Source organism: Camelus dromedarius, chromosome X (genome assembly GCF_036321535.1).
Source record: "Camelus dromedarius isolate mCamDro1 chromosome X, mCamDro1.pat, whole genome shotgun sequence".
In the NCBI taxonomy this organism is placed as follows: Eukaryota; Metazoa; Chordata; class Mammalia; order Artiodactyla; family Camelidae; genus Camelus; species Camelus dromedarius.
This window is the reverse complement of record NC_087472.1, coordinates 51231743-51257591: the sequence shown is the minus strand read 5'-3', so window position 1 is coordinate 51257591 and position 25849 is coordinate 51231743. Positions and strand designations below refer to the sequence as shown.

Below are 25849 nucleotides of genomic sequence, written 5' to 3'. Positions count from 1 at the left end.
ATTTTATGTAAACAGAACATATAAAATCTATACCATGGGAGCTTTCCAATATATCATATAAATTCTGGTCTGGATAGCAAGAATGTTCTCAATCAATTCACCCATTAATTAACTGATTAATCAATGATGACTATGACCAAAAATGGACAAGAGCATGGTCCCAAGTAAGCTTGACTTCATGGCAGCTAAAATAACTTCCATGTTACATAGGCAGTCAGATATTCACTCTCTCAAGAGGGATATCTGGCAGAGGAATTTTAGTTTTAGGTATTCGGAACCACTAATCAATCAGAAATGAAGAATAACTTCCGAAAGTATGTCTGGAAAAAAAAAAGTATGTCTGTGAACGTTTCCTATTATATCAAAATAGTATGTCACCAAGTCTTTTAAGTAGCTATGAGAATGAGTTTCCCCTTTTGAAGGGGTCTTTTTCTTAAAAAGTCAAGTACCTTTTTAAATGCAAATTCATCTGTTTTGTAGCCGATGTTTTGGAATTAAAGTATGGCATATCTGTATGTACCTTTGCAATACAATATATGTACACCAAAAGCAACATCAAATTGTATACTATTATTAATATTGTGGATAACTGGTTTTACACCACATATTACGAATGTAGTAATGATCTTCAAAGCATGGAAGATAACAAAATCATACTAACTGGAAGTTTTCTCCAGTGGAAAGAATGCTAGTAGAAGAGTCAAAAGACTAAGTTTTGCTCCTAGCTCTGTCATGCATAAGCCAAGCAGCCTTGGCCAAATCACAAACCACTCTACTTCAGTGTTCTCACATGGCAAACAGATTATGTTACATGGTTCTTTAAGGTCCTTTCCAAGTTTGTGATATTATATTGAACACAATACAGTACTTTAATGTTTAAGAAGGCACTTCAGTTTCTGCCATGTTTAAGATCATCATTATAAACATGGGTCATAATGACATCAGTTTTTAAAAAATGTTTAGAGCCAGGAAACAACTGTATTCTACTTAGTTTCACTGAACCCTAAGCAAGTCTTCAAACGCAAATGGGTGTCCAATGCCTCTTTTCTTAATTAAAATCCACACATGCCCATCCTTTAAAAATGCAGTATGTCTTGATTTTCAGCAGCATTATCCTATAAAATTTCCAATATGAAAATGCTATAGATTAGAAATGACAACTTCCCCCAGTAGATAGTTACCATAGAATATCATTACACTGTACCCTAACAACTTATTACCTTGGCTTTCTCTCCCACTAGACAGTGAGCTTCCTGTATCCAGGTAATATCACATTCACCTCTGCATTCCTAATGATTAGCACAATACTTGTTTGATCTTATGGGAGCAGACAGCCAAAAAAACCAAACAATTTCATTAAAAGGAAATGAAGAAAAACTTACTTTTAAAAAGATAGACTTTTAATTTTTATTTTTTATTAAAGTATAGTCAATTTAGAATGTTAGTTTCATGTGTACAACAAAGCAATTCAATTATACATATATATACATATATTTTTTAGATTCTTTTCCATTACAGTGCATTACAAGAAATTGAATATAGTTCCCTGTGCTATACATTAAGTCCCTGTTGTTTATCTAGTCTACATACAGTAATGTGTATCCATTAATCCCAAACTCCTAATCCATCCTTCCCCTCCCCCTTTTTCCCCTGGTAACCAGAGTTTGTTTTCTACGTCTATGAGTCTATTTCTGGTTTGTAAATAAAATTTGTATCTTTTCTTTAAGATTCCACATAAAAGCAACATCATATGGCATTTGTCTTTCTCTGTCTTACTTCACTTAATATAGTAATCTCTAGGTCCATCCATGTTGCTGCAAATGGCATTATTTCATTCTTTTTTACGGCTGAGTAATATTCCATTGTGTGTGTGGGAGTGTGTGTGTCTTACACATACCACATCTTCTTTATCCATTCATCTGTCGATGGACAGTTAGGTTGTTTCCATGTATTAGCTATTATAAATAGTGCTACTGTGAACACTGGGCTGCATGTGTCTTTCTGAATTATAGTTTTCTGGATATATGCCCAGGAGTGGGATTGATGGTAAGTCTATTTTTAGTTTTTTAAGGAACCTCCATACTGTCCTTCATAGTGGCTGCACAAATTTACATTCCCATCAACACTGTAGGAGGGTTCCTCCTTCTCCACACCCTCTCCAACATTTATTATTTGTAGTCTTTCTAATGATGGCCATTCTGACAGGTGTTAGGTGATACCTCACTGTAATTTTGATTTGCATGTCTCTAATAGTTAGTGATACTGAGTATAAAAAGAAAGATTTTTAAAGGTAAAATTAATCAATAAGAAACCTCAAAATTATTTTTAAATACCTTCTAAAAGCAGAAAAACACGTACGCAGAATTTATTTTTAATATATAAAGGAAATAGGGACACAGGAGATTCATTCCTGATAATGGAATTACGTCAATTTTGAATAGAAGTGACTTTGTGATGACAATATACCTATATTTAATAATATAAGCCTTTTTTTCCTTAGAGTATGAGGGATATAAATATTTTTCCAGATCAGATTTAGTCAGGATCAGTATTTTTATTACAATGTGTTTTACTCAACACAAATGAAGAGCATAATAACCCCAGAATCTGTACTTTAAAAAATGCTGATATTAACTTACTGATTGGCCATCTTCCTTTTATAGACATATATTCCTAGGCAAACAACTGTATGTATTATATTACTGAATCATGGCTAGTTTGCCTTTAAGTAGACAGTAGTTTATAATACCCCAGTTTCAAATAAAAATCACTTATAGAATAAATATTTAGTACATATGTTTGGGTCCCACTCTCAGAGATTATGGTTCATTAGAACTAGGATGCGGCTCAGGCATTTGTATTGTTTTAAATGTCCCCAGATGATTCTAATACGTGGTCAGAATTAGAAAACACTGTTTAGGTGCTTCTAAAGTAGATAGATATAGTTACATAGATAGATATGTACACAAATATATACACACATACACACACAAATAGCTACTTATTACAGAAATGTTTTAGTATTTGTATGCTACCACCTCTTTTGTACCATCAAATTATCTGACACCCTCCTGTACCATCACTTCCAATATTGGTCTTTCTTATTTCATCTGCTCCTTATCCCATTCTTATCTATTGCCTGACATTTTTCAGCTTCCCCAAGGCTACATTAATTGATGCTTACTATTAAAATGTTCCTTTTTTTCTCACCTGCAACCTTCCTTCCTTCCCTCACCTCACTTTCTTCTGGTTCTGCACCATTCCAAAAGCTTGAGAATGGCTGCAATCTAGCTCAGAACAAGGTAGTAATGTACTTCTCAGTGATCCATTTATTTTTTAAGAGTCAATCATCTTCCAAAAAATTTTCCTATCTTGGTATAATAAAGTTGTGATGTATCACCTTATCTTCTCATAATACACTCTTTTCACCTTATTCACTCACTCAAAAAATCAACAACATTCATGAAGTACGTGCTATGTATCAGGCACTATGCTACACACTGGGGATACAGAGATAAAATGTGGACTTGAGGATAGCAAATGTCAGAAATACCATGTCATTTAATAAAACAAAAAGGTGTACAATGTATTATGGGCTGAAACATGTCCCCTCAAATTCATATGCTGAAGTCCTAACTCCTAGTACCTCAGAATGTGACTGTCTTTGAAGATAGGGCCTTTAAAAGAAGTAACTAAGGTAAAATTAGGTCAATAGGGTGGGCTCTAATCCAATATGACTGGTGTTCTTATAAGAAGAAAAGATGAGTGCACAGACACATACAGAGGGAAAACCATGTGAAGGCACAGGGAGAAAACAGCCATCTACAAGAAAAGCAGAGAGGCCTCAGAAGAAACCAACCCTGCCAACAACTTGATCACAATTCTAGCCTCTAGAATTGTGACAAAATAAATTTGTTGTTTAAGTCACCTTAGTGGTACTTAGTTATAATAGCCCTAGCAAAATTATACACAGTACCTAATTATAGCTGATCTGTGTAAAAAAAAAAGTTGCTACTGTAAAATGAAGATTTAATAACTCTGAAATAGGGACCACTGTTCTTTCCAACATCAAATGACAAATCTGAGGCAAGGATGATTATGAGCTATTTTTGGAACTTCAAAGCAATTGCTGATAAATAGAAAACCTATGAAGACTCAACCAAAACCAAAATAATATGCTCTAACCTCTACAATCTGTGATCATCTTTTTAATTCAGGGAGCTAACAATGCTTTAACACTGGAAAAACATACTGATTAAGTACAAAACAAACTACCAAATACACTACTGCTCCATTTTTTGACAACTGATTTGATTAGGAGGAAGAAATCATCTCTTTAACAGATGAAGAAAGAGTTGATGACAATCTATTAGGAATCCATACTATATAACTCTATTATAATAATTTCATAAGACTGTGGAACTAAGTGTAGATACCTCCCCAAAACACATAAAAACAAAAAAAGAGGGATTTTTTAAAAGCCTAAATTTTTGTTTTTTATGTAATAATGCAATATCCATCTGTTCAAACATTTGCTTTATTTGTGGGTAGATAAGCCAGTTTGATCACACTGAAATCCCCAAGAAGCATTTAAACTACAGATTTATTAAAACATACATGCAGAGATCTGGAAAAGTATCTTTGTGCACCCTTCTCATGTAATGAATAATTTAGGGTCACTGAAAACAATGCCAGTCATCAGCATAATTTGAAAGAAGGCTAACAGTAAAAACAATGTAAACGTCAAAACACATCAAATGATGCACACATTGGAAAGTAATTGCAGAATACTTAGGTTTGCAAAATTATATCATTTTGTACTGATGACTGAAAAACAAAGAGGGTGGCAAACTAGTTTCCACTTGGGTTGGTTTATTCTTACTAGAGAAGAGTCAACTGAGAATTTTGAAAACCACAAAACATCTATAAAATTAAAGTTATTAAACTTATTTAGACTATTAATCTTTGCATCCCTCATGGTGCAGCATATAATTCCACTTTATAGTGGCTGTCCATCAATATTTAGTTGAACAATAATTGTTTACCTTAGAGTTTCACGTCATCTGTAGTGCAAGGGTTCCAATTTTTTTCCTTAAAAAAGGATAAATGAATAAAAAGCAGAAGCAAGCACCAACTTTGAAAGGAAAGAAAAATACTGAAGCACAGCAAGGCTAAATGTGCATCAAAATGGAAAGAGATAGAGGAAGGAAAAATCCACCATATAGGAAGTAGGCCTTCCAATTTAAAATACTCCCTACTTATGGCTACAAATAAACTTAAATAAAATGTACTTGTAAAAGAGTATTTTTTAAAGGTTTCTTATGAGAGATACATGTCAAGAATGGTTTCTAAAATTAGAAACTTAGGGCTTAAAAATAACAGGAAATCAGTTTTGTTTTTTCTGAATGTACATTTTCCGTTAAATGTAAGGCTTACATTTCTGGGTAATAAAAATATATATCAATTGAGAGACAAAATGTACTGCTGATCTTGTACTAATGAAATCAACAAAAATCTAATCACTAAGTGAATGTTCTTTTGAAATTCCTAAAACATTGGTAGCATTCAAATATGTATTTTATTTCAGGGAATAATAACCATTCCATTCGAACTTTAGAAGTAAATATAAATGGGTCATAAGCTACCAAATATAAGGCAATTATGCTTATTTTGACAATGTATAAAACTAGCTCATGTCAGTCATCTACTAAAGAAGAACAACATATTTTTTTCTAATCTGGACAGTTGGGAGTAGGGGATTAGGTGGTGAAATACAATGACAGGTATCTTTTATCAGTGACCTATTAACAAATGTGAACCTTAACCTTAACAAATGTGAAGGCTATCTTGAGAAATGGAATAATTCCTCATAACAAATCTAGATATATTAAAATTACATTAATTATAATTCAGTTTTGCTAATCATGTTAGATATATATAGAAAGTGGGAAGCATTTTATTTAATTGCTTGTTTTAATTGAAGGAAAGAAATCAAATGACCATGAAAGTCTAAAGATACAATAATTGAGATGGGGTAAATTAGTTATCTAAATCAGTCAATCACAAAACAGCATCAGGCCACACAGACAATACCTAAAGTTCAGATTTAAAGAACACCGTTTAAAGAATCTGTGCATCACAGAGCAGTCTCTACAATCCACCATTATTATTTTTTTAAAAGCCAATTACAAGAAAACACACAGCTGTCAGCACCACTTTGGAATAGACAACCACAACCAAAAAAAAAATATTATATATGAAAACATTAAAAAGGGGGACGATAAATTTATGAAGTTAATGTTTCATATCACCCATATCACTTAACTGACACAGATGAATACCTGAACTATCACACAGCAAAAGTACATTATGTTTTAAGTCCAGATAACTCAGGTCATAAATTAAATCAAATCCTTGGAAGTGATTCTAGGTTCCTTATTCTCCAAAACGTTAGATTCCTCTTTCTAGCCACTGAAGTTGCCTGCCTAATGTAAATCACATTAGCATCTAGCATTGTGTATCTCTACAGCCTTTCCATTAAAACTGTACTTGTTGACTCACTTTTTACTAAAATTAGAAAGGTAAATATTTGACAATAATCCCATGTATGTCTACGTGTTTATGTTGGCTACACATGTACACATACATATATACACACACACATTTTTTCTTCCTCCTGTGGTATGGGACATGGTATTTCCATGCTAATTTATTAACACTGAAACACAACCTTCCCCAGTGCCTTTGTATTTTCTAATACTCTTTTGTCTTTTATAAACTAGCGACATAAATATTTCTATTCCTTAGTCCATATAATGTATAAATAAAGCTCTAGATGATTTTGATACAAGTTTAATTTAATTGTACTCAAAATTAACATAAAAGTTATTAATACTAAGTAAATTGCAAAAGCTAAAATGACATTTTACCTCTCATCTTGTTAATCAGAACTGAGATTATTGCTACATCATCAGTATGTGCAGAGACAGCTGATTTTTACATAGAACATTTCAAAGAAGAGTCTTGCACAAATCCAATTTAAATCTCTCTGCCCATACCTATCTGAGAAAAATTCACTTATGAACCAGTTTCAGGGGGAAAAAAGGACACCAAGGTTATTTTCTACTAGTCTGAGTCTACACAATACACAGCTGACCTAACGTAAGTCACACTGGGTCATTAAGTCTTGATTCTGCTACTTGTTAGTTTTATGGCCTACTATAAATCAGAAACTCTCCCGGTCTCAGCAGACTTATCAATAAAGTGAAAATATTACAGAATACTATCTCTGAGGCTCCTTCTAGCCTTAAAATATCTCTAATTCTATGAAAATATCCAAAGAAATAACAATCAGAATAGCAACATTAATGGGGATGTTTACTTTAGTAAGATCCTCCCTAAAACCTTAAGAACACTTTTCTGTATAATAAGATATTGTAAAATGAGAGACTAGGATTACTGGCCTTGAACAGAATGGCATAATACCTAAGCAGTCTTTTAAACTATTTAGAAATTTCTAAAGTAATTTATATGCAATCCTTTTTGAAAGCAAAACAGATTTTAAATGACCTCAGGTTATCCTTATAGTTAAATATTTTCATGTTAGATGTCCTTAATACCCTAAAGTTGAAGACAATATTATTTAATTCAGAGGATTCTATATTGAAATAATCTAGTTACTCATATACTGGCAATAAAAATTTCATCCATTACACTTAAAATAGTTGAATTTCATGACATGTAAATTTTAACCTGATAATTTTTTTTTGTAAGACAAATTTCTGTATAAGAATTTCTAGGTGGGGGGGAGCAGGTGCCAAGATGGCAGAGTAGAGAAATTCACAGCTTGCCCTCTCCTACAAATACACCAAGAATTACATCTACAAACCCACTGAATCTCACAGAACACCTACTGAACTCCAGCAGAGTGTCTCTCATTTTGAAATACTGGAGGATTCTCACAAAATGAAGGAAAAGGAAAAGGAAAAAAAGGAAAAGGAAAAGGAAAAGAAAAAGAAAATCAGTGAGGGACCAGTCCTGTGGGGAAGGAGCAGCAAAGGAAAAAAGGCACCCTCATGCTGGGATGCCCCCTCTCTAGCCAGGAGGTCAGTGGGGACAGAAGTCGAGCTTCTGAGGCTCAGAGGAGAAAGTGGCAGCCACTTGGGAGACAGAACTAAGAGAAATTGGCACAGCAGGTCCCTGAGATCCTCAGCCCTAGACATGAAGCAGCAGGGACAAGCCAGGACTGGCTGCTGGAGGTCAATGACAAGCCCAGGGAGAGGGCTGGGGCCCATGGCACAAGGCAGCCTCAAGGGATGGGAGGGAAATGTGAGTGCTCCCTGGGGGTGTGTGCAAAACAGAACAGGCTGGGACCCCCATAAAAAAGCACCACTGATGGTGTGTGGGGAGGATGGGTGTGCAACACAGCTTCCCCACAGTCACTGCCTCCTCTGGGCTCCCATTGTTGGTGTGTTTGTTCTCCAGAGAAGAAAAGTGGGGCTTGGTCATAGCCATCACTGCTGCACAGAGGTAGGGCTGAAAGCTGAATCCATACCCAGGGGCACAGCAACTTCATAGGTGGGACTGAGATTTGTTTAAAGCCCCAGGCAGAGAGGGTGAATTTGCTCCTCTGGTGCCATTGTGAACCTAAGCCTCTGTGATGAACAGGCAGTGAGTGGAGTTCTGGTGCACGGCAAGCCAAGTAGGGGTATTTACAAAAGGCCAGCATACTGTACTGTATGCAGAGGTGGGGCTGGGGTCTGCACTGACCCTTTGGCACACCATGGATTCAGGTGTAAGCTCCCTATGGCAAATCTTAGACCCTGATATTGGCAAATCTGTGCTGGTGGTCTTGGCATCCTAGAAACTGAGGAACACAAGAGCAGGTGGCTTACATTTCTGCAAGCTAAGGTGGGGACAAAGACAGTTCAACAAAGAGTACCCTGTAAGCCCACATAACAAGTGACAGACAACACCAACAAGGGACTTCCCAGTGGATATCTCCTGCGGAGGTATACTCAGCAACTCTTCTTCCCAGCTGAAGCCCTCCAATCCTTCCTACCATACGCTGCAGCTCACAAATGGGACTAGAAGCCTCTATTCCAGCAACAGGGGAACAGAACCAGCCCATGTCAAGGCTGTGACAACAGAACCAAAAAGGAGGCCTTGCTCAACAACAACAATCAAGGCAGGCTCTGATCACAAAAACACCAACTACACCTCCCATCAAAGGGATAAGAGTCAATACACATGGAAGAAAGATGCGGCAACCATCCATACTAAGAACAGCCTTGCAACAAAACTATCAGACACACACAGTCTACACAGGAATGCTCCCACTTTAAATAAAAACAAACAAGAAAAACAGCCCTTTAAGAACATAGTAGATAACTGATACTCCTAAATCCATAGAGCCAAAGGAATATAAGTAAAATGAAGAAGCAAAGGAACCACTCCCAATTAAAAGAACAGGAGAAACCCCTTGAAAAAATGAACAAAATACACCTTGACAGACTACTAGATCATGACTTCAAAGGGGGTAATAAAAGCACTGAAGGAAATAAGAGAGACTATGAATAGAGACAGAAAACTATAAAAAGAAAATTGAAACTATAAAGAGGAGCCAGTTAAAAACAGAAAACTCAGTGGCTGAGAGAAGAGCCAAGATAAAGGCAGTCAAAAGCAGACTAGATAATGCAGAGGAATGAATAAGTGACTAGGAAAACAGAAGTCACCCAATCACAACAGCAGACAGAAAAGCAAATAAAAACCAATGAAAGCAGCATAAGGGACCTATGGGCTAATATAAATGTGCTAAACTATGCATAATATGGGTCCCAGAAGAAGAAGAAAGAGAAAAGGAAATTGAAAAGGTATTTGAAGAAATTATGACTGAAAACTTTCCTAACCTAAAGAAGGAAACAGATATCCAAGTACAGGAGGCACAGAGGGTCCCAAACAAGAAAATACCAAACAGACCTACATCAAGACATATTATAATTAAGACGGCCAACGTTAAAGATAAAGAAATTATTCTAAAGGCAGTAAAAGAAAAACAAAGAGTTAGTTACAAGGGAACCCACATTAGGCTTTCAGCTGATTTCTCAACACAAACACTTCAGGTCAGAAGGGAGTGGCAAGATATATTCAAAGTTCTGAATGGGAAAAAGATGCAACATAGGATACTCTATCCATCAAGATTATCCTTTAGAATAGAAGGAGACATAAAGAATTTCACAGACAAGCAAAAACTAGAAGAATTCAGCAATACTAAACCTATGCTAAAAAAAATATTGAAAAAGTCTACTCTAAATAGAAAAGAAGCAGGATGTTAAAGAAATGAAGAAAAAAACATAACTGCAAACGCAATAACTACAATGAGTTGAACAGATTAAACGTGACGATGTAAAAGAGGACATCAAAATTATTAAAGGTAGGAGAGGAGAGCAAGAAAATACAGATCTTTTCCCTCTCTCTTATTCTCATTTCTTCATTCTTTTTAGGATGTGTTTGAGCCTACATAACTATCAGTCTAAAGGAAACAGATATAATAAGGGGTTAACTTATTTGAAAAACAGGGTAACCACAAATCAAAGACATAAAATAGAGTCACAACCAAAAAGAAACCAAGTTAATACAAAAAAAATTATCAAACCACAAAAAGGAAAAGAAAGGAACAAAGGAAAAATACAAAATCACCTGGAAAACAAAGTTTAAAATGTCAACAAACACACTTCTATCAATAATTACTATAAATGTCAATGGACTAAATGCTCCAAGCAAAAGACACAGAGTGACAGATTGGATAATAAAACAAAAGCCTACAATATGCTGCCCACAAGAGACCCACTTTAGAGTGAAGGACATATATAGATTGAAAGTGAGAGGATGGAAAAAGATTATTTTATGCAAATGGAAATGACAAGAAAGTGGGAGTAGCAATACTCATATGAGACAAAATAGACCTTAAAACAAAGGCCATAAAGAGAGATAATGAAAGACACTATATAATGACCAAGGAATCAATATAAGATGAAGATATTACACTTGTTAAAATATATGCACCCAATACAGGAGCACCTAAATATATAAAACAAATACTAACAGACATAAAGGGAGAAATTAATGGGAATACAATTATAGTAGGAGACTTTAACACCCCACTTACATCATTGGACAGGTCTTCCAAACAGAAAATCAATAAAGCAACAGAGATACTAAATGACACAATAAAACAGTTGGACTTGGTTGATATTTTTAGGATATTTTTAGGACTTTACATTTTTGGGATGCCCCCAAAAGAATATACATTCTTTTCAAGTGCTCATGGAATATTCTCTAGGATAGACCACGCACATGGGCACAAAAGAAGCCTCAACAAATTTAAGAGGACAGAAATTATTCCAAGCATCTTCTCTGACCACAATAGCATGAAACTAGAAATCAACCACAGGAAAACAAATGAGAAAAAAAGGCATCAAGGAGACTAAACAACATGCTACTAAAAAAAAATGGGTCAACAATGAAGTCAAAGGAGAAATTAAAAAAATACCTTGAGAGAAATGACAATGAAAATAAAATGACACAAAATCTATGGGATGCAGCAAAAGCAGTCTTAAGAGGGAAGATCATAACGATACAGGCCTCCTTCCTCAAAAAACAAGAATCTCAAATAAACAACCAAACCTATCACCTAAAAGAACATGCATAACCTAAAGTCAGCAGAAGAAAAGAAATAATAAGGATCCAGGAGGAAATAAATAAAATAGAGATTTAAAAAAAAAAAACAATAGGAAAAAATCAATCAAACCAAGAGTTGGTTTTCTGAAATAGAAAACAAAATTGACACACCTCTGGCTAAGATCACCAATAAGAAAAGAGAGAGGACACAAATAAAATAAGAAATGAAAATAAAGAAATTAAACAAATGCCACAGAAATTTAAAAAAAAATCATCAGAAAATACTGTGAAAAACTGTATGGTAATAAATTGGACAACTTAGAGAAATGGACAAGTTTCTGGAAACATACAGTCCACCAAAACTGAATCAAGAAGAAATAGATAATTTGGACAGATCAATCACCAGAAGTGAAATAGAATCAGCAACAAAAAACCTCCCTGCAAACAAAAGTCCAGGACCAGGTGGCTTCACTGGGGAATTCTATCAAACATATAAAGAAGAGCTCATACCAGTCCTTCTCAAACCTTCCAAAAATTGAAGAGGAGGGAAAATTCCCAAACTCATTCTATGAAGCCACCTTCACCCTCAAACTAAAGTTAGACAAAGACACTATCAAAAAAGAAAACTACAGGCCAATATCATTGATGAACATAGATGTCAAAATCCTCAACAAAATATTAGCAAACAGAATCCCACAGCACATAAGAAAGATCATACACTTTGATCAAGTTGTATTCATCCCGGGGACACAAGGATGGTTCAACATATGCAAATTAATCAACATGATACATCACACCAACAAGATAAAGGACAAAAATCACATGATCATCTCAACAGACACAGAAAAAGCATTTAATAAAATTTGACACCAATTTATGATAAAAACCCTTACCAAAGTGGGTATAGAGGGAACATATCTCAACATAATAAAAGCTATTAATGACAAACCTACAGCCAACATTATACTCAATGGTGATAAGTTGAAAGCTTTCCCACTAAAATCTGGAACAAGACAAGGATGCCCACTCTTCCCACTCCTATTCCATATAGTATTGGAAGTCCTAGCCATAGGAATAAAACAAGAGTAAGAAATTAAAGGGACCCAAATTGGAAAGAAAGAGGTAAAATTGTCATTATATGCAGGTGACATGATACTATATATAGAAAACCCCAAAGGTGCCACACAAAAACTACTAGAGCTGATAAAAAGAATTCAGCTAGGCAGCAGGATATGAGATTAACATGCAGAAATATGTGGCATGTCTTTACATTAACAATGAAATATCAGGAAAGGGAAGGAAGGAAACAATCTCTTTTAAAATTGCATCTAAAAAAAAATAAAATACTTAGGAATAAATATGACCAAAGTAGTGAAAGACTTATATGCAGAGAACTACAAAACATTGATTCAGGAAATTAAAGATGACTTAAAAAAGTGGAAAGATACCCCATGTTCTTGGATTGGAAGAATTAATATTGTTAAAATGGTCATACTATCCAAAGCAATCTACAGATTTAATGCAATCCCTAGCAAATTACCCAGGACATTTTTCACAGAACTAGAACAAATAATCCTAAAATCTATATGGAATCACAAAAGACTCAGAATTGCCAAAGCAATACTGAAGAAAAAGAATTAATCTGGAGGAATAATTCTGCCAAACTTCAGACAATACTACATAGCTACAGTAATCAAACCAGCATGGTTTCAGTACAAAAACAGACATACGGATCAATGGAACAGAAAAGAAAGCCCAGAAATAAACCCACAAACTTTTGGTCAATCAACCTTTGGCAAAGGAGGCAAGAACATAGGATGGAGAAAAAGCAGTCTGTTCAACAAATAGTGTTGTGAAAACTGGACAGCTGCATGTAAATCAATGAAGTTAGAATGCTCCCTCACACCATACACAAAAATAAACTCAAAATGGCTTAATGACTTAAACATTAGACAAGATACTCTAAACCTCTTAGAAGAAAACATAGGCAAAACATTATCTGACATAAATCTCAGCAATGTTCTAGGACAGTTTACCCAGGCAACAGAAATAGAAGCAAAAATTAACAAATGGGGCCTAATTAAACCTATAAGTTTTTGCACAGCAAAGGAAACCATAAGCAAAACAAAAGGCAACCTACAGAATGGGAGAAAATATTTGTAAAAGATAAGACTGACAAGAGCTGAATTTCCAGAATATATAAACAGCTCATATAACTTAATACTAAAAAAACAAACAATTGAATTCAAAAATGGGCAGAAGACCTAAATAAGCAGTTATCCAATGAAGACATACCAATGGCCAATAGGCATTTGAAAAAATGCTCAATATCTCTAATTATCAGAGAAATGCAAATCAAAACTACAATGTGGTATCATCTCATACCAGTCAGAATGGTCATCATTAAAAATTCCACAAACAATAAATGCTGGAGAGGGTGTGGAGAAAAGGGAACCCTCCTGTACTGTTGGAGGGAATGTAGTTTGGTGTAGCCAGTATGGAAAACAGGATGGAGATTCCCCAGAAGACTAAAAACAGACTTACCATATGATCCAGCAAGCCCACTCCTGCGCATATATCCAGAAAGAACCTTAATTCAAAAAAATACATGCACCCCAGTGTTCACAGCAGCACTATATACAATAGCCAAGACATGGAAACAACCTAAATGTCCATTGACAGATGACTGGATAAAGCAGCAGTGGTACATCTATACAATGGAATATTAGTCAGCCATAAAAAAGAATAAAATAATGCCACTTGCAGCAACATGGATGGACCTGGAGATTGTCACATTCTAAGTGAAGTAAGCCACAAAGAGAAAGAAAAATACCATATGATATCAGTCATATGTGGAATCTAAAAAAGAAAAAAGACAAACGAACTTATTTACAAAACAGAAACAGACTCTGAGACATAGAAAACAAATTTATAGTTACCAGAGGGGGAAGGAGGTGGGAAGGGATAAATTGGGAGTTCAAGATTTGCAGATACTAACTAATATATATAAAATAGATAAACAACAAGTTTCTACTGTATACCACAGGGAACTATTTTCAGTATCTTGTAGTAACTTATGATGAAAAAGAGTATGAAAATGAATATATGTATGTTCATGTACGACTGAGGCATTATGCTGTACACCAGAAACTGACACAATATTGTAAACTGACTATACCGCAATAAAATTATATATATATATATATATATATGTATATATATACACACATTCAAAAATATATTAAAAATTAAAATTATAATTAAAAAAGAATTTCTGGCAGGAAAATCTATCCTGTATTTTGAACTGTTGCTGTTTTATCAATAATTGGATTTGCTTATTAACTTACCTGAATACATTTCTTTAATTCACAGAAGATTTTCTCCTCGCCTATTATTCTCTTTTCTTATATTTAAAAAAAATGTAGCTTAATAAGCTAACTTAATTACTTACTTGGCAAGAATCTGCTTCTCCTTCTTCCATTGGCTCATCAACCATTTTAAGACCATTCACCTGAAAAATATTATTCAAAAACTGAAGTTCGAGAGTACTAGAACAAAAGTAATAACAAAGAAAAATATAACCCTAGGCATTGCCCTTTACAGTTTAACAAGATCCACACTTACTGAAACACAAAAGGACGAAGGACACATAGAATGTACTTAGAAAAAGAACATTATTAATATGATTTCCAGATAGTCTTTGAGAATCCTTGAATTTCAGAGCTATGTGTTTCATTTCATATTGTTTAGAGCTTTGCAATGATGAATGAACATATACTAAACATATGACCTGTACACTTGCATTAGGACTGTCCCCAACCAAATATTTATGAGTCAGGGAAAAAATGCCACAGAAGAAATTTATTGTGGGGATATATTCAAAGCAAGTTAGGATGGGAAAAATTCTACATAATTGCACTGTTGTGAATTCCTTTTCTTTCATTCAGTTCAATTAAATTTTGAGTTTTTCTACATAATCATAAACTATAGGAGAAAAATATAAGTGACCATGGAAACGAAATTATTTCAACATACAAAGCTTCATGGGTAATAACACACTTCAAGTAGTACCTCAGGAAAGAGGACTTAGATCAATGGTCTGCAAGCTGTGGACCATGGGCCAAATCTGGCCCACTGCTTTTGTAAATAAAATTTTACTGGAATACAGACATATTCATTTGTTTCCATACGATCTATGGCTGCTTTCTCACTTCAACAGCAGAGTTACCAGCTGACAGAGATCCTATGTCTGCAAAGCCTAAAATATTTACTATTTGGCCCTTTACAGAAAGTCTGCTAACCACTGATCTAAGATGTTTAAAAATTAAGCAACAGCAAGACAGTCTAAAAAAATAAATTTTACCACTGCCTATTTATAAGAGTTCACAAAAAATAGTTTTAAAAAATAAGGAAAAAAACACAGAAAGAGAGAAGATGAAAGTAAGTTAAACAGAGCTTCTGGTGACAGCCAAGATGGAATAAAACCCTCTCTCCTCTGATTATTAACTATAAAATTTGGAGAAAATACAGAAAGTGACTACCTGAGGACTCTGAAAATTAAATAATATCAAGCAGATTAGGGAAGGAGATAAACTTGAAAGTCTCAATCTAAAAATGTGAATAATACCTATTTCTTGGGTTTATTTTCCACTTTTAGCTCTTGATTTTGACCCAAGGAGAGGCCTGAGTCATGGAAATCCTGCACAAACAAAATTTCCAAGAGAAATCCCACTTTCTGAACAGAGGACCAGAAAAAGATGCACATTTGGTGAGCATAAGAAAACCCTAATTTTTTTCCCCACTCTTTCTCCCCTTTTTTGACTACCATTCCTGCTCCAAGTCAAGCCCCAGTCAAGAGAAAACCTCTCTCATCAAAGGAACCAGAAAAAAGAGGCCCATATAAGAATAGTGTGTAATAATCCCTGTTTTTTTTTTCAACTCTCTCCTTCTGTTCACCCAGAGAGCCCCACTAAAGCAAAGCTAAGTAACAGCATGAAAGGCCAAGACTCTGAGAGAAACTCAAATTTCTGGTCAGAGGAACAAGAATAAAAAATCCATGGAAACAGGAGGGTCCACAGAAGAAAACATGGAGAAGATAGAACGGGAGAAGGAGAGCCTATCATTCTGTGTATGAATATATACAAGTCCTGGTCTCAACAACAAACTGCACATGTGTGGAACAGAACCAAAGAAGTCTAACAAAATTGAGCTGCAGTATCAACCACTGCTCAAGTCTCAGACTAACCACTGAGTTAGCACAGACACTGAATGATACATGTAGGGTGATGACCCAAACACTCTGAAAACATAATTAACATTGGAACCATCATCCAGAGATGGTAAGGTAAAACTTTAAAGTCTCAACCTAACTATGTAAATTGTCTGCTGATACAATCAAAATCAACAGCTATCAATTTCAGGATAACTCCAATGTTAAAATATCTGACAAGGACTTTGAGCAGCTATTATAATTATGCTCTTTTGGGTAAAACCAAATACACTTGAATTGGAAGATATAAAGTTCTAAGCAGAGAAAAAGAAACTATAAAAATAAGCAAATGTAAATAATTTTAGAACTTTTTAAAAATTATGATGTATGATTTTTTAAAAAAATTACTGGATGGCTCAATAAAAGAATGGAGATGACAGAGGAAATAGTAAACTTGAAGCTAGACCAATAGAAATTAATCAATATGAAGAAGAGAGTGAAAATGATTAAAAGCAAATAAACAGAGCCTCAGATACATGCAGAACAGTTATCAGAAGATCTCAAATCTATATCATTTATATTCCAGAAAAAGAAAAGAGTAGTACAGAAAAAAAAATCACTTAAATAAATAATGGCAATTCCATCAAAGAAAATGTTTAGAAGAGGAAAGTCTGTACAGCCAGAAAGTAAATCAGTGGTTCTTTAGAACTGAGGAATGGGGATATGGGGGTGATAGCTAAAGGGTAAATGGTTTCTTTTTGATGTGACAAAAAAGTTCTAAAATTGACTGTGGTGATGGTTGTACATATCTGTGAATACTGTACACTAAAACCACTAGACTGTACATTTTAAATGAGTGAATTATGTGGTATGTGAATTATGTTTCAATAAAGCTCTTTTTAAAAAATGGTTGAGAATTTCCCAAATTTGGTAAAAGATATAAATTTATAGTTTCAAAAAGCAGAGTGAAACTCAAAAAGGATAAAATTAAAGAAAGCCACCCCAAAACATATCTTAAGTAAAACTACTCTAACTCAAAAGAAAAAAAGGAAGAAGTCTTAAAGGCAGTGAGAAAAAAAACACATTACATGAATATCAAATTGAGTAACCGCAGATTTCTCATGAGAAATCATGGAGGTCAGAAAACAGCAGAAGACTATTTACCTGAGATAAATGAAAACTTATGTTAACACAAAAGTCTATACATGAAAATGTATAGCAGCTTTGTTCATAATTGTTTTTTGGAAACACTCCAGATGTTCTTCAACATGGAAAAAATAGAATATTACTCACCAATAAGAAGGAAAAGACTATTGATACTTGTAATAACCTGGATAAAATTTAAATGCATTTTGCTGACTGAAAGAATCCAAACCCAAAAGGCTAAATATTGTATACTACATATATATGACACTCTGAAAAATGCAAGCCTATAGAGAAAGAATTTATATCACTGGTTTCCAGGGGAGGGGGACAGAGGAAGGGGAATACTACTCAGCAATGAAAAGGAATGGTCTACTGATATATTCAACAACATGGACAAATCTCAAATGCATTATATAGTAAATGGGGAAAAAAACAGCCTCAAAAGGCTATATATTATATGATTCCATTTATATGACATCCTAGAAAAGGTGAAACTAAAAGGTATGGAGAAGGGGTTAGCAGTTGCCAGACGTTAAGTCTAGGTGTAAGCTGCAATGGGAATTTTTGGGGGGAGGAAGTTGGGACTAATATATGTACCTTGATTGTGGTGGTTAGAGATGCACAACTCTATGCATTTGTCTAACCTCAGAAACTTCCATGAAATAGAGTTAATTTTACTGTATGTAAATTTAAAAATAAACTTAAAGAGTAACTCACCCAGCATCATTTATTTGACTAGCATCTTTCTTCTTGAAAACTCAGCAAGAACAAATAAAGTCACTAATGATGTTCTTATCTTACCTGATCTTGCTGCAGCATATTGCATTTGACTAACCACTCTCTCCTATTTGAGTCTTTGTGGTATCAAACTTTTACTCCAATTTCTTTGCTCTTTTCAGTATCCTTGAAACACTGCAGATCCTCAGGAAATGGAATTGGGTCCCCTTCTCATCTTTGCTTCACATTCTTTCCCCAGATAGCTAATTTACTGACTTGACTCACATTTACTCAGACACTACTCTTCTGAGCTCTTGATCCATATAACCAACTGCCTTCTTGACATTTCTACTTGCTTATCTCACATGTCTCTCAAAAATAACCAATACAAAAACAAATTAGTGATTCCCGCATCACACACACACACACACACACACACACACACACACACACACTCACACACACACACGCATATAAATCTATTTTCCTCCAGGGTCCCCAATTTTAATAAATAGCACCACTATTCACCATATTACCTCAAAAGCATGTAGAATATGGGGGATTGGGAAAAAAACTGTAATGGATTCATCATTAACATATAGGGAGAGGTGCATTTAGCAAAAAAAAAAAAAGCTATTAAGAGTTATTAATACCAATATTAAGACAGAATCCTGATAATTGAAATTTTACTACAAAATGACTCTCAGGATTTTCCACAGAGGAAGATAATACTGCTTTCCTCTGCCATCTCAGTTACTAGTTACTTTCTATTCATACCATCTTATGATTAATTTATCATGAAGCTGTGTCTGAAGTAACTGGAAATAAAACGAATCTGAATGAGTCAAAAAGATCATTATATCCTAAAAATCAATGCAGTCCACAGAAATGGCCTTTAAAAAGAGAACATTCCATTACTCCCACCTCATCCACCTTCAACAAGGTACCAGGTTTTCAATATGACAATATTCATTCCTATAGAAAAACCTCAATATTCACTGATATTTACTAAAACTTAAGTCATATTCACCTGTATGAAAACAAAACTATTTTCAGAATTCTCTGGGACAATAACCTTTATTTCAAAAATAAAATTTATAGTTGGAAAAGACAAGCATACATACTGTTTCCCCCAATTAAGTGCCAAATAGGGGAGAAAAAAAAAACCCTACAGAAAATTCTTAGAAGCTTATCAACAATTATAAAGGTAGTAACAATATACTCAAATACTCCAAAACCCAAGTGAATACTCTCTCATACCAGAGCCTAATGAAGAATTCTTTTTAATTATTTTCACTGTCTCAGAAAAGAATTAAATAGATCACCTTAAAATATTCTGGACAAACAGAAATACTAAACTGAGTTGCTGTACTCACCGAATCTCAGAAAATCATAAGGGTCAAAATATTTTCCCTTCAGATCCTTAAAATTGGAGGTGGTGTGGGAAAATGAACGTATAATTGCACAGAGTTTTGTAAAAAAAAAAAAAAAAGAGATTGTAATCTGGCCATTCTAAAGCTATTAAGCATATATCTATTCCTCACTGTTAAACTCAAGGAGCTCATGACTTGGTGTTAACAGATATACTGAAGAAAGAAGTAGAGAGATAAACAAGCAGGTAAGAACAAGGTACAAGGTAAGTGAGAAGTAGTGGTGATGTAAATCATTAACAAAACATACATAGGACACCAGTCTTTACAAAAAAATTGATAGTGTTATAAACTTTCAAGTAGTCTCCAGGATCCCCAAATTCCACCTAGTAAACTAAAGCACTATGTTTATATAGTACCTAATGTTAAAAATGTTTAAGAAGTTCTAATATAAAGAAATTTTTCTCTCTCAAATAAGCTTCATGTTTACAGGTTAGCTGCTGACATATTTAGAAAGAAGAGTTCTTCATTTTTTTTCACTTAAGTAAATCTGATCTAAATTTAGAGGTGGGTCCACATATGCCTAAAATAAAGGTCTGTCTGTATATAGGCATACCTTGGATATAAAGCAGGTTCAGTTCCAGACCACCATAAGAAAATGATTATTGCAAAAAAGTAAGTCATACAAATGTTTTGGTTTTCCAATGCATGTATGTTATGTTTACACTATACTGTAGTCTTTTAAGTGTGCAAAAGCATTATGCCTTTTAAAAGAATGTACATACCTTAGTTTAAAAATACTTTATTGCTAAAAATGTGTTAACGATCAACTGAGCCTTCAGTGAATTGTAGTAGTAACGTCAAAGATCACTGATCACAGGTCTCGGCTGTCCACATGCCATCCAGACTAAGGAAGACACAAAAACTTATGGGCCATGTGAGCCATGGCCACAACCACACTGGCAAACACCATAAGCACCCAGGAGACTGGGGTAATAACACTCGTGGCACATATCAACACAGGATCAACTTTTACAAATATCATCCAGTTTACTTTGAGAAAGTTGGCATGAGGTGTGAAAAGAACTATGTCAGGAATGAATGAGACACGACCTGAGGACCTCCATGTTTTTGGTCCATGCTGGACTTTCACTGAATGCTCTAAATTAAAACTGCTGAATAGCTCCTGTGTTGCTAAAAGGAAAGAATGATGCTGAGAACTGGACTTTTCCTAGACTAAAGAAAACATACATTTCCTTATTAATGAATGAGATGTGTTCCATAATCCAATCATGTAAAGAACAATTTTACCCTCCAATTCAATTTCTTGGTAAAAAACTTATATAAACCTATGTTAACTCCCTCCTTTTTTACTATAAAAAAAATCCTGTTATTTTCTTCTGGTGGGACACTATTCTGTGTTCCTCTGGAATCTGTGATCTCCAAATTGCCACTCTAAGATCCCAAATAAACTGTTTTTGCCTCCTTACAGTTCAGTCCTTTTGGTTGGCATTTTTGGTGTCAGAAGTGGGATCCAAAGCAGTCTTCCTCCCATCTCCAAAGCCACCATGGATTAGAATAAGATACCTGCATGAGCCCCTTGTGCTCTGCTGCCTCCCTAGATGTCCTTGGTCTGAGTGGTAACCTCTTGGTCCTGAACCTCCATCCTTGCTTGAGATTCAGACTTTTATTCTGGGTGTCTTTTGTTCATTCAATTGCTTAAGGGCTTGCTCCCTTTTGGTGAGTGCATTACAACGGGATGTCACAGTCTAAGACTGTTATGGGGGTTGGATTCTTACACATCTGGGAATCCTGCTAGGTACCTGTACAAAAAGTATGGAGCTGCCTCTTATGCTTACCTGGGTAAATGGCAATGGTATACCAGAGATGACATAAAATTGATCTGGCCACAATGGGGAACTTTTGAAATTTTAAAATTGGTCTTTTTTTGTGTGCACAATTAGAAGCTAAAGGGTCTAAAACTAAACAAACAGAGTGGGAAGCCTACTTCAATTGGTACATTGAAGCCTCACAGTGAGGTCATGAAAACCAAAAGGTTTGTAACTTTAAAATTGCTTCACTTCACGATACTGTTTCCAAGTCCCTGCTACAAATAAAGATCTATGCTCTTGTCTAAATACTCCAGTAAAGGCTCAAGAGGTCTCTTTCTCCCCTCCTTCTCTTTTAGCTCCTACTTACCCTGAACTTGCTGAGCTGCCATTCTATCTTTTCTGATTCTCCTACTCCTCCTCCAAAATCTTTACCCATATCTACTAGCCCTCCCATAAAAACCTTTCCCTTTGTCACTACTTTGAACACTGATGACACTTGCTATCTAGTAAACTAAAGGCCTTGGCCCCCTGAAGAATTATGGGTCATAGCCAAGGGATTTCCCAAGGTCACTGAGGACACCCTCCACTTGGCAGAATTTAGCCTTATGATACAAACCTATGGTCCAGGCTTCACTGACTTGTATCAACTAACCTGAATCTTAGTCAAAGAAAATCAAGCCAGACACTGGCGAACTACTGCCAGCTGGCTTCACCCTTTAGATGATATCCACAAAAAGGACACCAGTGTGGTGGCACCAGCTTCTCAGGTAGCTGGAGACCTTCATGAAGCAATTCCTCAGGCTTTTCCCCATGCCACTGACTGGGTCAGTGGGGAAAAATTCAGTCTATTACACAAAGACCTGATAAAACTGTTCATGATTATCATTCACGCCTAAAGACAGTATTCTGGGAAAATTGTGAACTATCTGCTGGGGTAAACAATACTCAACCCTCTTTAAGTCAATCTTTGTTGGGGACTAGGTGAGAAACTCAGACTACTGATGAAATGGGCACAACTAAATTGGAAACAATGGCCACTCCTAATCTAGTCAATTTGGCTAATCAGCTATCTAAAACAATCCAATGTACAGAAAAATGCAAGACAACTAAAATCATAAATTTTCAACTGCAGCAACTGGCTGCTGCTGCTCAGTGGCCACCTCAATGGAAAAACCAAAGTTCCCATAAGGGCCCTTCCATGAGCCAAGTGCCTGCCACTATTTTCAGTGGCCTGGCCATTGGAAGGAAAGTTGCCTAAAGTTAAAAAGAAGGTTGTATCAGCAGCCCGAGGTCCCTTGCTCTGACTCTTTTCATAAACTTTTGGAGAAATTCAAGAAGTGCCTACTTTTTGTGCAGTCATAAATACAGATGCTCCAAGGAAAGTGTCAAGGTCTTCCCAATACTCCCACTTAAACTGCTGAGAGAATTAGATTTTTATAGGAGATAACACTAGTACTGCTCTTGTGGACACAGGAGCAACTTTGTCTGTCTTGATCTCCACCAGCCTCAAGGCCCTCCCCTCTTCCTTGGAATATAGAAAAGGTATAAGTGGTGGGAGTTCTGAACACAGTTATGAATGTAAGCAAATTGGTCCCCTTGTCTTTCGAGATAGGCTCTTTTCAAGAAACTCACCAGTTCCTTCTTGTTCCTTCTGCTCATGTACACCGTTTGGGCCAAGACCTCCTGGAAAAATTAAAATTAATATTTCCTTTTCCCCAAAATGCAAAATACACTTACAAATCCTTGACCCTTCAAAGTCTACTTCTAACTCTAGTCCTGATATTGAGATTCTTCTCCTTGTTCCTGTCTTGTCAATTCCCAATCACAAAGATTTGTTAAATTCTGTTCTTCCTACTATGGTACACCTCTTCAAATGACATAGGATGTATTCATTCAGCACCACCAATTAAGATCCAGGTAGACCTTAATAAACTTTGCTTCACCTCAGATGACACCCTCTCAGGCTTGAGGCTCTGGAAGGAATTCATCTCACTATTGAGGCATACCTCCAGAAGAGCCTCATAATCTCATGCACCAGTCCCTATAGCATACCAATTTTTCCTGGACGAAAGCCTCATGGTCAAAGTTGGCATTTTGTTCAAGATCTTCAAGCCATAAACAATTATAGTCATACCATGTGATCCTGTGGCCCCCAACCCTCATAGCATTCTCAAGTTAATCTCTCTAAACAAAGTTCTTTACATTCATGCATTTATATAGTGCTTTCATCAGCATTCCTGTCCATCCAGATAGTCGATAACTATTGCCTTTACGTGGGAATTACATCAGTTTACTTGGACTGTTATGCCTCAGAGCTACATAGAAAGCCCTACTTATTTTTCACAGATACTGAGACAAGACTTGGCTGATTTAAATTTTGTCCATGGCTCTACTTTACCCCAATACGGTGACAGCTTTTTGTTATGCTCCCCCACTGAGAAAGCAAGACTGAAGGATAGTCTACAACTCCTCACTCAGCTAGCACACAAAGAACATAAGGTCTCAAGGGACAAGGTCCAATTTGTTCAAAATAGAAACAAAGAAGAGCAAAGAGGGTTTCTGCTCACCACCCAGTCCTATAGGAATTAACTCACAACCCACTGCAGTCACTGACCAACAGTATAGTCTAAGAGGAAATTAAGACCATAATAGGATGCTCTGTGCCTTGGACAAGCAGGCCCCTTAGATAGTTAGATGTATATCTTAAGAAGAACTTGAAGGAACCCAGATTCTTGCAGCTTCCCATGCATAGAAAAGCACTAAAATCATTAATTTGAGATATCTGTTCTTTGTGACTAGCACTAACCTTTTGGCAAGATGTATACTTGCCTGCACATACTCTCTAACTAAAAAATAATATATATACTGCCTTCTCCCCTACCTCTATGCAGTAGTTCCCTCAGAGCTACTGAGAGGCTATCTCTTGGGCATTTAAAAAAAGCGCTCAGTAAGGTCCCTGAATAAAACTTCAGCTCACAACTCTTATGTTGTGTGTTTTTCTTTAAGTCAACAAAACCCAGGTAGGATACTTGAGTTATTTGTTTACCCCAAGGGCTGATGCTAGATCCTACACACATTCAGGGCTTATCATGGTTTCCCATTCCTGCCACCAAATGCCAGGTGAGAGGCTTCCTTGGGCTAATAGGCCATTGTAGAAGCAGGGTTCCCAACTTCTCCTTGTATTCAGAACCCTTTTATTTCCTTTTAAAGGACAAGGGGCCCAATCCTCTTGTTTAGAATAATGAGGCTGAGATAGCTTTTAAAACCTTAAAAACTTAGTTGGCCACAGCTTCTGCTTTAGGAAACCTTAATTATTCTCTTCCTTTTCTACTATGAAGTTGTATGGAGTTAGCAAAATGCCCCTGGAGTGCTTCTTCAACCCCAGGGGGGCAAATGCAAGCCTTTCAGCTACTATAGCCAACAGGTGGACCCCATAATTCAAGGACTTCCACCTTGCCTTTGAGCAATAGAAGTCACTACTGCCCTTCTGCAGGCTACAAAAGAGATAGTTACAAGGTCTTCCTCACAAGTGTCTGTCCCTCGCTCTGTTGAGGCACTCCTGAACTCACACCACACATAACACTTAATCTGCTAGCTGGCTGAAATTTTATGAAATCTTGTTTTCCTCTCCAAATGTCAGTTTGTCTCATTGTAAATCCCTAAATCCTGCCATCACTAACATATGAGACCACACATGACTGCATAACCACAACTGATCTTTTGACAAGTCCATGTCTAGATTTACAGGAAACACCTTTAGACAACTCAGATGCTTCTTAGTTTACTGACAACTCCTATCTAGGAAATGATGATGGGCATCTGAAAACTGGATACGCTATCACTACACCCTTCACTATAATTGAATCCAATGTTTCTTTAGCCCAACAAGCTGAACT

General features: G+C 35.7%; 1 protein-coding gene across 4 annotated transcripts in view; it reads right to left on the bottom strand.

Moving 5' to 3' along the window:
• RPS6KA6 (ribosomal protein S6 kinase A6) overlaps positions 1 to 25849 on the bottom strand; it is a 151266-nt gene that overhangs the window by 79802 nt on the left and 45615 nt on the right. For 3 of the 4 annotated variants that reach the window (XM_064483005.1, XM_031446153.2, XM_064483006.1), the window contains exon 2: positions 15131 to 15190. In XM_064483005.1, the coding sequence (XP_064339075.1) occupies positions 15131 to 15190 (60 nt within the window). Of the gene's footprint in view, positions 1 to 15130; positions 15191 to 23585; positions 23637 to 25849 lie in introns of all 4 variants that reach the window. The other variant, XM_031446151.2, reaches the window with a different exon arrangement.